General features: G+C 43.5%; 1 protein-coding gene across 6 annotated transcripts in view; it reads left to right on the top strand.

The window, feature by feature from the left end:
* add1 (adducin 1 (alpha)) overlaps positions 1-14,991 on the top strand; it is a 194,718-nt gene that overhangs the window by 21,682 nt on the left and 158,045 nt on the right. For 5 of the 6 annotated variants that reach the window (XM_059644900.1, XM_059644896.1, XM_048526896.2 and 2 more), the window contains exon 2: positions 14,772-14,985. In XM_059644900.1, coding sequence (XP_059500883.1) covers positions 14,791-14,985 — 195 coding nt within the window. In that variant the 5' untranslated portion in view covers positions 14,772-14,790. Of the gene's footprint in view, positions 1-14,771; positions 14,986-14,991 lie in introns of those variants that run through there. The other variant, XM_059644899.1, reaches the window with a different exon arrangement.

Genomic DNA, 14,991 nt, shown 5'->3' with positions numbered 1-14,991 from the left:
CTGCCAATGTGGTATACTGCATCCACTGTACCCGGTGCGGCTTCCTCTACATTGGGGAAAGCAAGCGGAGGCTTGGGGACCGCTTTGCAGAACACCTCTGCTCAGTTCGCAACAAACAACTGCACCTCCCAGTCGCAAACCATTTCCACTCCCCCTCCCATTCTCTTGATGACATGTCCATCATGGGCCTCCTGCACTGCCACAATGATGCCACCCGAAGGTTGCAGGAACAGCAACTCATATTCTGCCTGGGAACCCTGCAGCCATATGGTATCAATGTGGACTTCACCAGTTTCAAAATCTCCCCTTCCCCCACTGCATCCCTAAACCAGCCCAGTTCATCCCCTCCCCCCACTGCACCACACAACCAGCCCAGCTCTTCTCCCCCCCCCCCCCCACCCCCCACCCACTGCATCCCAAAACCAGTCCAACCTGTCTCTGCCTCCCTAACCGGTTCTTCCTCTCACCCATCCCTTCCTCCCACCCCAAGCCGCACCCCCAGCTACCTACTTACCTCATCCCACCTCGTTGACCTGTCCGTCTTCCCTGGACTGACCTATCCCCTCCCTACCTCCCCACCTACACTCTCTCCACCTATCTTCTTTACTTCGGATCTTCGGTCCGCCTCCCCCTCTCTCCCTATTTATTCCAGTTCCCTCCCCCCATCCCCCTCTCTGATGAAGGGTCTAGGCCCGAAACGTCAGCTTTTGTGCTCCTGAGATGCTGCTTGGCCTGCTGTGTTCATCCAGCCTCACATCTTATTATCTTGGAATCTCCAGCATCTGCAGTTCCCATTATCTCTGATCAGAGGATTAGATAGGGTGGACAGTGAGAGCGTTTTTTCTCGGTTGGAGATGGATAGCATGAAGGGACATAGCTTTAAATTGAGGGATGATAGATATAGGACAGATGTCAGAGGTAGGTTCTTTCCTCAGTAGTAAGGGCGTGGAATGTTCTGCCTGCAACAGTAGTAGACTTGCCAAGTTTAAGGGCATTGGATAAACATATGGATGATAATAGAATAGTGTAGGTTAGAAGGGCTTCAGATTGGTTTCACAAGCCGATGCAACATCGAGGGCTGAAGGGCCTGTACTGCGCTGTGTGTTCTATGTTCTGTGCTCAAAGTATTTGCCTGTCTTAGTGAAGACCTCCCATGTCAATTAACGACAGCATCGACAGTTTGAACAGTTCTGTTCACTGTCATTTCCCTTTTATATAGCGAAATTGTGGCAGATACAGGCAGTGCAATCCATATCATTGTTAGTTTTGTTTTAAAAGGTCGTCTCCTTCATTTCACCTTGTTAGTTCTTTTGCCAATTACTGTTAAATCTGTGTCCTATTGTTTCTGGCCCTTGCAACAATGGGAACAGATTTTTCTGCCTTCACTGTTTAGTAGCCAAGGTTTTCCATGCAGGCTGAGGAAATGATCTCCATTTTAAGCATGGAGAGATGATGTAGTTTTACTGTCGCTGGACTCACCTGCCTTCTATGGCAGAAAATTCCACAGAATCTACTCTGGATGAAGACATTTCTCCTTCTCTCCTAACCATTTGGCCTGCTCTGTATTCTTAACATTCACAGACTCAGTTAATGGTCTTGGTAGTTGGTCTTGAATCCTGTCATGGCAGATAGAAAAATTTAAGTCTTATGCAACCATTGTCAATTTTAACAAAAAGAAAATCTGCTACATTAACGTCCTTTGACAGAAGGAAAATTGCCATCCTTATTTGTTCAGGCCTGTATGTGGTTGATTCTTAACTGCCTGTTAAACTAACTTAGCAAGCCATTCAGTTGCATTAACCAATGACCTCAGTAAGACCTACCCCTAACCAGCCATCGGAAATGAAAGCTGCATACTTAGCCTTTTTTGACTGGCAAAGTACTCCTTACAAACATCTGGTGATTAGGGCTAAAACTGGGGGAGCTGATTCAGAATGTAGAAAATAGGAATAGGCTAATTGGTCCTTTTGAGCCTGCTGTCCCATTATGATTGTGGCTGATCAGCTATCTTGATACCCTGTTCCTGCTTTCTCCCCACATCCTTTGTTCTTGGAGCTTAAGGGATCAATGTAACTCTTACTTTAAAAATTCAGGCTTTTGGCCTTAACCGCTTTCTGTGGCAGAAAATTCCACAGATTCTGTTCAATGGTTGAAGAAATTTCTCCTTCTCTCCTATCCAGTTTGCCTATTCAGTATCCTTAAATTATCTTCTCTGGTTGTGGAGTCCTGATTAATTGTGCCATCCTTTCTGTTATCCATTCTAGTCTGGTTAGAAGCTTTTAGGTTTCTACGAAACTCGACGCCCCGCCCCCCCAAAAAAAATCTTCAGATAGGGAAACCAAACTGTGCACAATGCTCCGGTATGGTCTCATGTAGGCTCTGTGCAATTGCACCAAGACATCCCTGCTCCTGCACTCCAGTCCTCTCCTATAAAGGCCAACATACTACTTGCTCTTTTTATCACCTGCTATATCTTATTTTTGGCAAGGATACAAGGACTCCCATCTTGCACCACACCCTCTTCCCAGTCCTTTACTATTCAGATAATCTGCCTTCCTGTTTTTGATACCCATGTGGAATATCTCATGTTTGACTACATTATACTTCATCTGTTCTGCATTTAGCCACTCAATGAACTTCCCCAAATTTCTCATCTCTGTATCCTTTGAATGGATCAGCCTCCCACCCAACTTACATGTGTATAGACGTGAAGATATTATACTTGGTTACGTTAATATATGTTGGTGAATAGCTGGATCCATTTGCTGATACCTGCGGTACCCCACTACCTGCCACTTGGTTGGGGAAAATGACCTGTTTGTACCTACTCTTGTCTCCCATCCGTGTCAGCCCACTACCCCAATCCCATTAGCTTTAATTTTGCATGTTAATATCTTTTTGGACCTTAGCAAAAGCTTTCTAAATATCCAAGTAAACCACATCCACTGGTTTTCCCCCATTATCAACTCTCCTAGTCATGTCCTCAAAGTTCCAGTAGATTTGTCAAGCACAATTTTTCTTTTGCAAATCCATGCTGACTCTGCCTGATCTTTTCCACTTGAGTACAATGGCATAAAGGACAGTGGTTGTAGTTGTTTGAAATCCATCATCTCTGCTCCAGGGCATTGCTGTATTAATTTCTCAGGCTAGTGTCCTGGATCTGACTTTCTTCAGTTGCTCTAATAATGACCTTCCCTTCAGCGTACGAGGCTAATGTTTTGGAAACTTGGTTTGAGTCCCACCACAGATAATGAAACTTGAATTGTACAGAAATCTGAGATTTAAAAAGGGGTAGTAAGAACTGCAGGCGCTGGAGTCAGAGACCAGTGTGGAGCTGGAGGATCATAGCAGGTTAAGCAGCATCAGAAGCAGCAGGAAAGTTGACATTCCTGATTGGGACCCTTCTTCATTTTCTGTTTTATATCTGGTATTTAAAAAGCTTGCCTTGTGGCTTCCATGTAACCATTGCTGATTTTGTTGTTTAAAAGCCATCTGACTCACTAATGTTTTTTTTAAAGAAGGAAATCTGTAATCTTAGATAATAAAATGTGAGGCTGGATGAACACAGCAGGCCCAGCAGCATCTCGGGAGCACAAAAGCTGACGTTTCGGGCCTAGACACTTCTGGTTTGGCTTACATGTGACTTCAAATACATGGCAATGTAGTTGACTCTTAAACACACTCTGGACAATTTGGATGGGCTATAAATACTGGCCATACCAAGGTCATCTGTGCCCAATGATGAATTATTAAGGGGGAAAAATAGCTGGGGGATGGGCAAAAAGTGCAGGCCCAACTAGTGATGCTCACATCCTGTGGATGAATGAAAGGAAACGTACATTCAAGAAAATCCAGCTTCCTTTTTGAAATCATTTATTAGTTAGGTTTCTGGAGGCAAAGACATAAAGTTCTAAGTCATTCAGTCTTGCTTCATTTCTTTTAAAAAAAACTATACAGTCCGACTTTTTTGTGTATTGCCTAGGACAGTAAACCTGTGTCCCCTAGGCTTAGTCCTATCAGCTCAGGGGAACTTTTTTAAACTTTGTATTTTGTCTAAACCCGCCATAATTTCCCACCAATCCTCTTTAAACTCCAAGGAGAATAACCAGTTTCTGTTACTTGACTCTTAGCTAAATTTTCTAATCTTTAGAACCATACTAATAAATATATTCCACTTCACATGTACTCTTGTATCTAGCTGTCGTCTAGCTCAGCATGACTTCCCTGCTTTCGTACTCGATTATATTTATTTGAAAAGCCCAAGATTCCGTATGCTGATGGTATAAAGGGACGATTTTATACCAGTTTGGTAAATGTGGAATTGTAGTCTCCAGACAGCAAGACTACCCCTGGCCTTGTCCCATGACCGACTCTCCCTCTTAATCATGCCTCCTTGACCTGACACAACCTGTCCATCTTCTAGCCCACCTATCCGACCCTCGCACTCACTGACCAATCCCTACCTGCACTCACCTGTCGCCATCTCACATACCTTCCACCGCCTCACCCTTCCCCTTTTTTATTTCTGAGCTCCCTACCCCCTCGCCATTTCTGAAAAGTCCCAACCCGAGACATCCACCTTCCTGCTCCTCTGATGCTGCCTGGCCTGCGGTGTTCCTCCAGCTCCACGCTGTTATATCTGACTCCAGCATCTACAGGTCTTGTTATCCCAAAGAAAACTGTATTCTTTTCTGCAGTTTTGGTTTTAAATTCTGTTTCTTTTAAAAATGGGCAACCCTTTTGAACTTTTTAGCTAAAAGAAGTCAGTCCCTTGATCGTATTTCTAGAAGCTTCCTCCTTCATTGTGTAGACATTCCAACTAAAGCTTTGGAGACTCGCTGTCTGCTTCCACGCTGCTTAAGACAAAGGAAAACATCAAACCCAATATGTCAAAATAGGCACAAATGCCTTTACTGTTACTCTTCCCCTTGTGTAGGAAACTAACCAAGCGGTTCAGCCATATTGTGACACATCTTTGAGACTGGAAATTTGGACCAATTGATTACAACTGCACCATAAGCACGCTCCAAATAAACATAGTTACTTTGACCAAACTTTTCTGACTGTCAGCATAAACCTCTTCGATCCTGTACTGTATAATCCTGTTAATTAAGATGTGGGTGTGCCAGTGTTAAACTGGCATGGACAAAGTAAGAAGTCACACAAAACCAGATTATATTCCAAGTTTATTTGAAATCTCCAGCTTTTGGACAGCTGCTCCTTTGTCAGGTGACATGGAGAAATGTAGGTGTATAAATGCTTTTGCTGTTACTCTGCGCCAACATTTCTTCACTTCACCTGACGAAGGATCAGCTCTCCAAAAGCTTGTGATTTCAAATAAACCGTTTGGACTATACCCTGGTGTTGGGTTCCTATTAATAAAATCTCAGATTTCTATATTTTGTACATTATGCTGTGTACAGAATTCCTTGATTCCAGTGTATGAGCAGGGATAACAGTAATGGCTACTTGCTTTGTGTTACAATCATTCACAAGTTAAAGTCACTGCTGTATTATTCAGATTTTGCGCAAAAGCATTTAAGTTTGGCCTCTTGGGAATTAAACAAAAATGTCATTAGACCAACCTAATAATAAAATGTGAGGCTGGATGAACACAGCAGGCCAAGCAGCATCTCAGGAGCACAAAAGCTGACGTTTCGGGCCTAGACCCTTCATCAGAGAGGGGGATGGGGAGAGGGAACTGGAATAAATAGGGAGAGAGGGGGAGGCGGACCGAAGATGGAGAGTAAAGAAGATAGGTGGAGAGATAGGGAGGGGATAGGTCAGTCCAGGGAAGACGGACAGGTCAAGGAGGTGGGATGAGGTTAGTAGGTAGATGGGGGTGCGGCTTGGGGTGGGAGGAAGGGATGGGTGAGAGGAAGAACCGGTTAGGGAGGCCGAGACAAGTTGGACTGGTTTTGGGATGCAATGGGTGGGGGGGGAAGAGCTGGGCTGGTTGTGTGGTGCAGTGGGGGAGGGGACGAACTGGGCGAGTTTAGGGATGCAGTAGGGGAAGGGGAGATTTTGAAACTGGTGAAGTCCACATTGATACCATATGTCTGCAGGGTTCCCAGGCGGAATATGAGTTGCTGTTCCTGCAACCTTCAGGTGGCATCATTGTGGCAGTGCAGGAGGCCCATGATGGACGTGTCATCTAGAGAATGGGAGGGGGAGTGGAAATGGTTTGCGACTGGGAGGTGCAGTTGTTTGTTGCGAACTGAGCGGAGGTGTTCTGCAAAGCGGTCCCCAAGCCTCCACTTGGTTTCCCCAATGTAGAGGAAGCCGCACCGGGTACAGTGGATGCAGTATACCACATTGGCAGATGTGCAGGTGAACCTCTGCTTAATGTGGAATTTCATCTTGGGGCCTGGGATGGGGGTGAGGGAGGTGGTGTGGGGACAAGTGTAGCATTTCCTACAGTTGCAGGGGAAGGTGCCGGGTGTGGTGGAGTTGGAGGGCAGTGTGGAGCGAACAAGGGAGTCACGGAGAGAGTGGTCTCTCCGAAAAAGCAGGCAGGGGTGGGGATGAAAAAATGTCTTGGGTGGTGTGTTCGGATTGTAAATGGCGGAAGTGTCGGAGGATGATGCGTTGTATCCGGAGGTTGGTAGGGTGGTGTGTGAGAACGAGGGGGATCCTCTTGGGGCGGTTGTGGCGGGGGCGGGGTGTAAGGGATGTGTTGCGGGAAATGCGGGAGACGCGGTCAAGGGCGGTCTCGATCACTGTGGGGGGGAAAGTTGCGGTCCTTAAAGAACTTGGACCGCCCTTGACTGCGTCTCCCGTATTTCCCGCAACACATCCCTCACACCCCGCCCCCGCCACAACCGCCCTAAGAGGATCCCCCTCGTTCTCACACACCACCCTACCAACCTCCGGATACAACTCATCATCCTCCGACACTTCCGCCATTTACAATCCGACCCCACCACCCAAGACATTTTTCCATCCCCACCCCTGTCTGCTTTCCGGAGAGACCACTCTCTCCGTGACTCCCTTGTTCGCTCCACACTGCCCTCCAACCCCACCACACCCGGCACCTTCCCCTGCAACCGCAGGAAATGCTACACTTGTCCCCACACCACCTCCCTCACCCCTATTCCAACCCCAAGATGACATTCCACATTAAGCAGAGGTTCACCTGCACATCTGCCAATGTGTTATACTGCATCCACTGTACCCGGTGCGGCTTCCTCTACATTGGGGAAACCAAGCGGAGGCTTGGGGACCGCTTTGCAGAACACCTCCGCTCAGTTCGCAACAAACAACTGCACCTCCCAGTCGCAAACCATTTCCACTCCCCCTCCCATTCTTTAGATGACATGTCCATCATGGGCGTCCTGCAGTGCCACAATGATGCCACCCGAAGGTTGCAGGAACAGCAACTCATATTCCGCCTGGGAGCCCTGCAGCCATGTTGTATCAATGTGGACTTCACCAGTTTCAAAATCTCCCCTTCCCCTACTGCATCCCTAAACCAGCCCAGTTCGTTCCCTCCCCCCACTGCATCTCTCTCTTCTCTCCCACCCACTGCATCCCAAAACCAGTCCAACCTGTCTCTGCCTCCCTCACCGGTTCTTCCTCTCACCCATCCCTTCCTCCCATCCCAAGCCGCACCCCCATCTACCTACTAACCTCATCCCACCTCCTTGACCTGTCCGTCTTCCCTGGACTGACCTATCCCCTCCCTATCTCTCCACCTATCTTCTTTACTCTCCATCTTCGGTCCGCCTCCCCCTCTCTCCCTATTTATTCCAGTTCCCTCCCCCCATCCCCCTCTCTGATGAAGGGTCTAGGCCCGAAACGTCAGCTTTTGTGCTCCTGAGATGCTGCTTGGCCTGCTGTGTTCATCCAGCCTCACATTTTACTATGTAGCAATTTGCAGTTGCTTCAGCTTCTCAAATTTCTGACCTTTTAAAGACAAAGTCAGATGGGGCGCTAACATCTCCAAGTTCTCCCCACAGTGAAGTATCCTGAACAGATCGAGGATCAAGAATAACCACTCTGGCTAATTACTTCTAATGAACCAAAAGTGATTTAAGGAAAAAATTGTTCATGGAGCATGTGGTTAGTGTCTGGAATGCTGTGCCTGAGTGTGTACTAGAGTCAAGCTAAGCTGAGGTATTCAAACTATTCTTAAAATAGTTATCTAATTCAGTGCCCAGGTTATGGGGGGGGAAAAAAGCAGGAGAATGAGTGAGTATCTTGCCTAGTGCTATTTGGAGAGCTAACACAGACATTGTGGGACAAACAGCCATTTCCTTATGCTGTAACAACTCTGTAAACTTTGTCTTTGGAATTGCACATCTCGCTGTGTAAAAATCTGGATTTCCCCACCCAGCATCACTGGGTGTAATTTTGTGAGCTTAAAAATTTGAGATATGGATTTGCTGACTAGGATAGAATGAATTGCCCTTGAGAAGCTGATGATAAACTGATCTTTTAGAACTGCAGCCTTTGGGCTGTAGTGGTTTATTTAAACATGTATGTGATGTGATTGTTGCAGGCTGGGCAAGCATTTTTTATTACCATTCCTAGCTACCCTTAAGTGGATAGTGGTGTGAGCTGTAGCCTTAAACTGGTGAAGGCGATTATTCTTTATGTAGATCCACAATGCCATTAGGGAGGGAGTTTCAGCATATAGATCAATCTCCAAGCTTGGATGAGAACTTGCAGGTGGTAGTGTTCTCCTGTATCTGCTGCCATTGTACTTCTAGGTGGAAGTGGTTAGGATTGTAAGTTGCTGTCTAAGAAAGCTTGGTGAATTTCTGCACTTCCTCTGGTAGATAGTACACACAGCTGCGTTGAAGTGTCAGTGGTGGATGTTTGTGGATGTGGTGTCAATCAAACAAGCTGTTTTGTCACAGATGATGTCAAGCTTACTGAGTATTGTGGAGCTGCACTCACTTGGGCAAGTGGAGAGTATTCAATCACACTTCAGACTTGTACCTTTTTATAAATGCACAGACTTCGTGGATTTAAGGTGAGTTACTTGCTTCAGGATTCCTAGCTTCTGAACTGCACTTGTAGCCAGTATATTCACATGGTTAGTCCAGTTCAGTGGTGACTCTCAGGATGTTGATTGTGTGGAATTCGGTAATGATAACAGTATTAAATGTCAAGGGACGGTAGTAAGATTCTGTCTTGATGGAAATGGTCATTGTCTGCATTAATGTGATGTAAATGTTACTTGCCACTTCAGTCCAAGCCTGAATGTTGCCCTGGTTTTGATTTTTGAACATGGACTGCTTCAGTATTTAAGGAGTCAGAAATTTGTACTTTATTTTGTGCAGTCATCCCCCACTTTGATGTTATGATGGAAGGAAGGTCATTGAAACTGCTGACGATAGTTGGGCTTACAATACTACCTTGAGGAATTCCTGCGGAGATGTCCTGGAGCTAAGATGACTGACTACCTCCAACCACAACAATCTTCCAGCGTACCATCCAGCCGTGACTCTTAAACAGCATCGAGTTTTTGCTTAGATTCCTACTGATCTCAATTTTACTAGGCCTCTTTGCCACGTTTGGGCATATGCTGTTTTGATGTCAAAGCCAGTCATGCTGCCACCTCGCTCTTGATTTCAGTTCTGTTGTCCATTTTTGAACTAAGGTTGCAATGAGGTCAGGAGCTGAGTGGCCCTAGTGATAGCAATAACCTGCTCATTGCCAGTTTGGCTATGTAAGTGCTGCTTAGTAATACTGTTGATGACACCTTTCATCATTTTACTGATGGTGAGTAGATATCTCTGAAAAGATTGATTTTTAGAAAATATTATTGTTCACCTTTTTTTGAAGCAGTTGGGCCTTGAAAGCAGGCATTCTGGCTCAGGTAAAGGCAGAACCACTGCGCCATAAGGCCCTTTAGGACAGTGAGTGGGGCGGCAACTGATATCATGTAGACTGAATCAAAATGGTTGATGACTGGCATCCGTGATGCTTGGGACCTCTGCAGGATACTTAGATGGATCATGTACTCAGCATTTCTGGCTGACAATTGTTGTGAATGCCTCCGCTTTGTCACATATACCCGCACTGCTGTTTGGGGGAGAGTTACAGGATTTCAACTCCGTGACAGTGAAAGGCCAGCTGTAATTGACCCTTGGTCTATTGCTGCTCAAAAATCTCGTTCATTATCCATTTCTCAAGTTCACTGACTGGACCATTAATGCTAGCCTTGACAACCTCCCTTGAATGATTTACTGGGATCCATCAAACATCTCGTACATTGAGAGAGTGTAGTTTAAACATGCCATGATTTATATTGGCTCCCATCAGGCATTTGTGATCTTTTAATGCAAAGAAGTATGGAGATGACCTCTCCGATGTCTTTCTAATGCTTCACTTACCTTCTTGTGTGCACTGTGACGTTTGCAGTAGTTGGCAGGTGATCGAATGCACTTGAGTACTTGTATTGAATCTGTCACAAACTGCTTATTTGTTTCAATTGTTGCAGGCCTTCATGAGAAAGTCTTAACAAATGTAATATACACATCTGTGTTTTATACCCCTTTACTCAGTGATTCTCAAACATTTTCCTGCTACAGACTCATGTTATCTATGCTGTTTATTGAGGGATGTAGTAGAGGAGCATTTTGACGTAGAGCACGGCCTCATGATGGGGCAGGTGTACCTGACCTACTTATTAGGAAGTAACTGGAACAATACGTGAAACATGTTGGATGTAAAATATATAGATTTCCAGAATTCATCTGATAAGGTACTACACGTTAGGCTGTGTAAATAGTAAGAACATTGACAGTAGTATATTAATGTGGAAAGAGGATTGGCTAGCTAATAAAAGAAAGAGTTGGGACCTTTCTAACAAGTGGAATGCCACTGGAATCAGTGCTTAGATGATATTTATTTGCAATATATATTAATCCCTTAGGTGAGGGAAGTGTGAATGTATTACCAAGTTTGTAGATGACGCAATAATAGATGGGAAGGCAAATGATGAGGAAGCAGAGTCTGCAGAGAGTGAGTGATGAATTAGGTGAGTTGACAAAATCTTGGCCATTGTAATATAATGTGGGAAAATGTGAGTTTATGCAATTTGGCAGGAAGAATAGAAGAGCTGAATATTATCTAAATGAAGAAAGATTGCAGAAAAATGCAGTATGAGGATTTGGGAATCTTCGTACACAAATCATAAGTCAGCATCCAAGTTCAATGGATAATAAGAAATGAAAATGGAATGTTTACTTTATTTCAAAGGGAGAAGAACATAAAATTAGGAAAGACTGGCTAAAATTATACAAGACATTAGTCAGATCACACTGGAATGTTATGATAAGGAAAAGTATACTGGCATTGAAGGCAGACCAGAGAATGTTCAGCCGGCTGATACCAGGTCTGAGGAGATATTGAGCAGTTTGGCTTGTATAGATGGTCTCAGATTTAAGATTAATGAATGTTTGTACTTACGAATGAGATTTTATGCAAGGTTGTAACTTTAAAGACTTGATAAATGAGTATTTCCTGTACTTGCACATAGCTGCTTTAACATTGTCCTACATTGTGTTCTGACTTGATTACAAATTTGACTTGGAGACATACTCTAGAACAGAACTCATCACAACTTGGGGATTGCCTGTACACTCTTCGGAACTTAGATTGAGAGGAGATCTTTTGAACGTATAGAATTCTAACAAAGTAGATGTGGAGTGGTTCCCTCCCTCCCTCTTTATTGGGTTACCCATTTAGGACAAAGATGAGAGGTTTGTTGAAGGTAGTGAATCTGAGGAATTATTTGCAGCGGAAGGCTGTCATGGATTGATCATGAAGGATATTCAAGGCTGAGATAGATGGTCAAATTTTTAATCAGCAACGGAAGCTAGTTATGGGAAAAGACAGAGTGAGCCTAAGGATTATTGAAGCTGCCATTATTATGTCAAATGACAGAGTTGGGCTGAATTGTCCAAATATGTACCCTGTTTTGTTGCAGTATTTCACTGAGCAGTAGGAGAGGAAGCAATGATCTGTTGGACCACTGGTGGATTGTTTGGTCATTACAGTCTCTGAGCTCATGGCCCCTGAATTTCAGCTTTCAACCCTAGTTGAGGTGCTGGCTCCCACTTTCACTGGTTCTGCCATGACTCCACTAACTATAATATTATAATTGTAGTGAAACCGCAGTGTTTTCCCTTTTTAAGAAGTTAATGTATCTGATACGATTTCAAATCTTGTAATTAATCTTAATTTTGATGCTATGTGAAGGTGGCTGTTAACTGATTCTAGAAACATTGTAGGATGCAAATTTTATCCCATTAATGGTAACTGTGGTTGAGGTACTTTACCGACTTGCCCACAGGGAATTAATATAAAGGACCAAGCCTACTATTCAACTTGATTTATTTTTGTATTTTGAACTTATGATCTGCAAATATCTTTTAGTATTGCTATTGCTAAAAGATTTCAGAACACTCAACTTGGCTATGAAGTCAACTGGGGAGTGTTTATTGAAAATTCATGAGGTTAATTGGTGTTGGATGTGTTAAAATAGGGAAAAATTGTTGTAATAAAATTTATGGTAGCAATCCTGAGTTCAAGTGAATCCATGTATTAGATATCAAGGCCCTTCAATGAGAAGAAGGCAGAAATATTTAATAGCTGATGTCATGCACTATTCCCTTTTGGGGATATTTTGTTGAATTGTGTAAGACTCTAACTGGTGTCTGCATCATAGTATAAAAGCCTTTGCCGGTTGTTTTGAGTAATCCTTCAGCTTTTTCCTATTAATAAGGTAAAGTATTACACTCTCCAGGATTGTTACCACCTTGGGCACTGTTGGGTTAAATTTGTCTCCTTGATTTGTGATTTTAATGCCACTGTCTGAATGCACAGTGTACAAACCACTGCATTGTACAAAACCATGGGCCCACAAGTTAGCTGATGGCTGATTTTAGAAGTGCCAGGCCTTGAGGGAATCGCACATTAGAGTCAGTGCTAATTTGAGGGTGTAATACATGTGGCTGATTTTAACTGTTTCTCCACATTTAATGTTGAGGGAACTTGATCTATTAAAATACAGTTCATAGTTTTTGTTTCCTGTGGCTGTTTTAGAAAGGAAACTTCAACCGGGCAATGTAAGAAATTTTGTTTAGATCAGTAAGGTTGTGTCGAAAAACAATTTTCTTATTTGTTTGTAATCTAACATATTCCAAAAGCCATGACTCATGCCACTAGAAGGGCATGGGAACACCACCGTCAGCAAGTTCCTCTCCAAGCCAAACACCATTCTGACTTGGAACTTTACTCTTTGAATGTCATTGTAAAATCCTGGATCCTTACAAAATTGTAGGACTACACCATTCAAGATAGCAGCTTGTCACCACTTTCTGCATTTGTGATGGGCAATACTGCTGACCTAGGTATGATGCCAGCATTTTGACTGTAAAGTTGCATTGGAAATGCATCAAGTTCCTCTGCTTTCTGGTGATCCTGTTTTGATTTTGGAAGCCTTATATCATTAGCTGCTTCAATTATCTTAAGTTTTAGCAAAGAGTCTTATCCAACTGCCTCTATCTCATACTCTGCCTATAAATGAAGTGGTTTTCCAAAAATGTGGCAGATGCTGGGATCTGAGTAAATTTGAGGAGGAGGTGGGCACATTTTTAATTAGTAACAATGTGGAATATGGAAAGTGGACAGCAAAGTGGAGTTAAGGCCAATATGAGATTAGCCATGATTGTATTGTATTGAATGACTGAGCAAGCTCAGGGTTGAATTGTTCCTGGTTATGATGATCCTCCATTTAGTCAGAATGATATACTTGCATTGAGACAGCTCAAAGTTTGCCAGGCCAATTCTTAAAATAAATGCGATGGCTCTTGAGGAAAGGTTGACCAGGTCAGACCAAAGAGTTTTTTGCAAAACTGATGCCTTTTATTGAAGTACATGAAATTGAGGTGGCAGGTTGGCTGCTGAATGAAGTCTCTCTTGTAGGGTATTTAGAACCATGGAGGGGAGGTGCAAATTTCACATGTAGGTGAAGAGATTTTTTTGTGGAGAGTTGTAACTAACAGTTATATTTGTATTCAAGCCAAACTTGGAAAGACTTTTAATGCACAAGGGGATTGAGGGATGTTGGGTCAGGATAGGCAACAATGGGAAAGCAGGGATATGTATCTAAAGACATAATCTGATAGGCCATGATTTTACTGATTTTGATGAAGGGCCTTGGGTGCCCAGTCAGCCTGCTGCTGTCTGTGTTTCCTAAGTAAAGCACTTGTTCCTTGTGGATTGTCTACAGTTCTTGTTAATAAACATTTTTGTTTTAGAAATGTAATTTTTAAATGCACAAAAGCTCTTCAAAATACGTAGTTTAGTTGAGGGGAAAATAGCATATTTTGATGGAGACACTTGAAGCAATCAAAATTCATTGCAGCTCAACTTCACTTGATTTGCTGATTTTAAAGTGTTGCAGTGTTTGAGCTATAATATTTGATATTTTATATTTGAACTCCAAGTGAAGTTAAAATGGTAAGAACATGTAATTAAGTATAGTATTTTTGAAAAGGTGGCATGGATTGGGTTGTTTATTGGCTTAGTTTTCTTTTTCCTGCTCAAAATCATTAACTGCAACACTAGACAAGGTGGAGGTCTGTCTGTCTCTGTCTGTCTCTGTCTGTCTCTGTCTGTCTCTGTCTGTCTCTGTCTGTCTCTGTCTGTCTCTGTCTGTCTCTGTCTGTCTCTGTCTGTCTCTGTCTGTCTCTGTCTGTGATTGATTTATGATATGTTGACATTACAATTTACAATTTGTTTTCTTCCTTTAGGAACCTAGAATAACTTGCAATGAATGGTGACTCTGGTGTGGGGGTGGTTACTTCCCCACCCCCTTCAACTGCTCCGCACAAGGAGAAATACTTTGACCGAGTTGATGAGAACAATCCTGAATACCTCAGAGAAAGAAATATGCCACCGGATTTGCGCCAGGATTTCAATATGATGGAACAGAGGAAAAGGGTTTCCATGATTCTACAAAGTCCGGTAAAA

The sequence above is a fragment of the Stegostoma tigrinum genome, chromosome 3 (assembly GCF_030684315.1).
Source record: "Stegostoma tigrinum isolate sSteTig4 chromosome 3, sSteTig4.hap1, whole genome shotgun sequence".
Classification (NCBI taxonomy): domain Eukaryota; kingdom Metazoa; phylum Chordata; class Chondrichthyes; order Orectolobiformes; family Stegostomatidae; genus Stegostoma; species Stegostoma tigrinum.
Note: the sequence above shows the minus strand (reverse complement) of the source record. Positions and strands in the feature narration are given on the sequence as shown.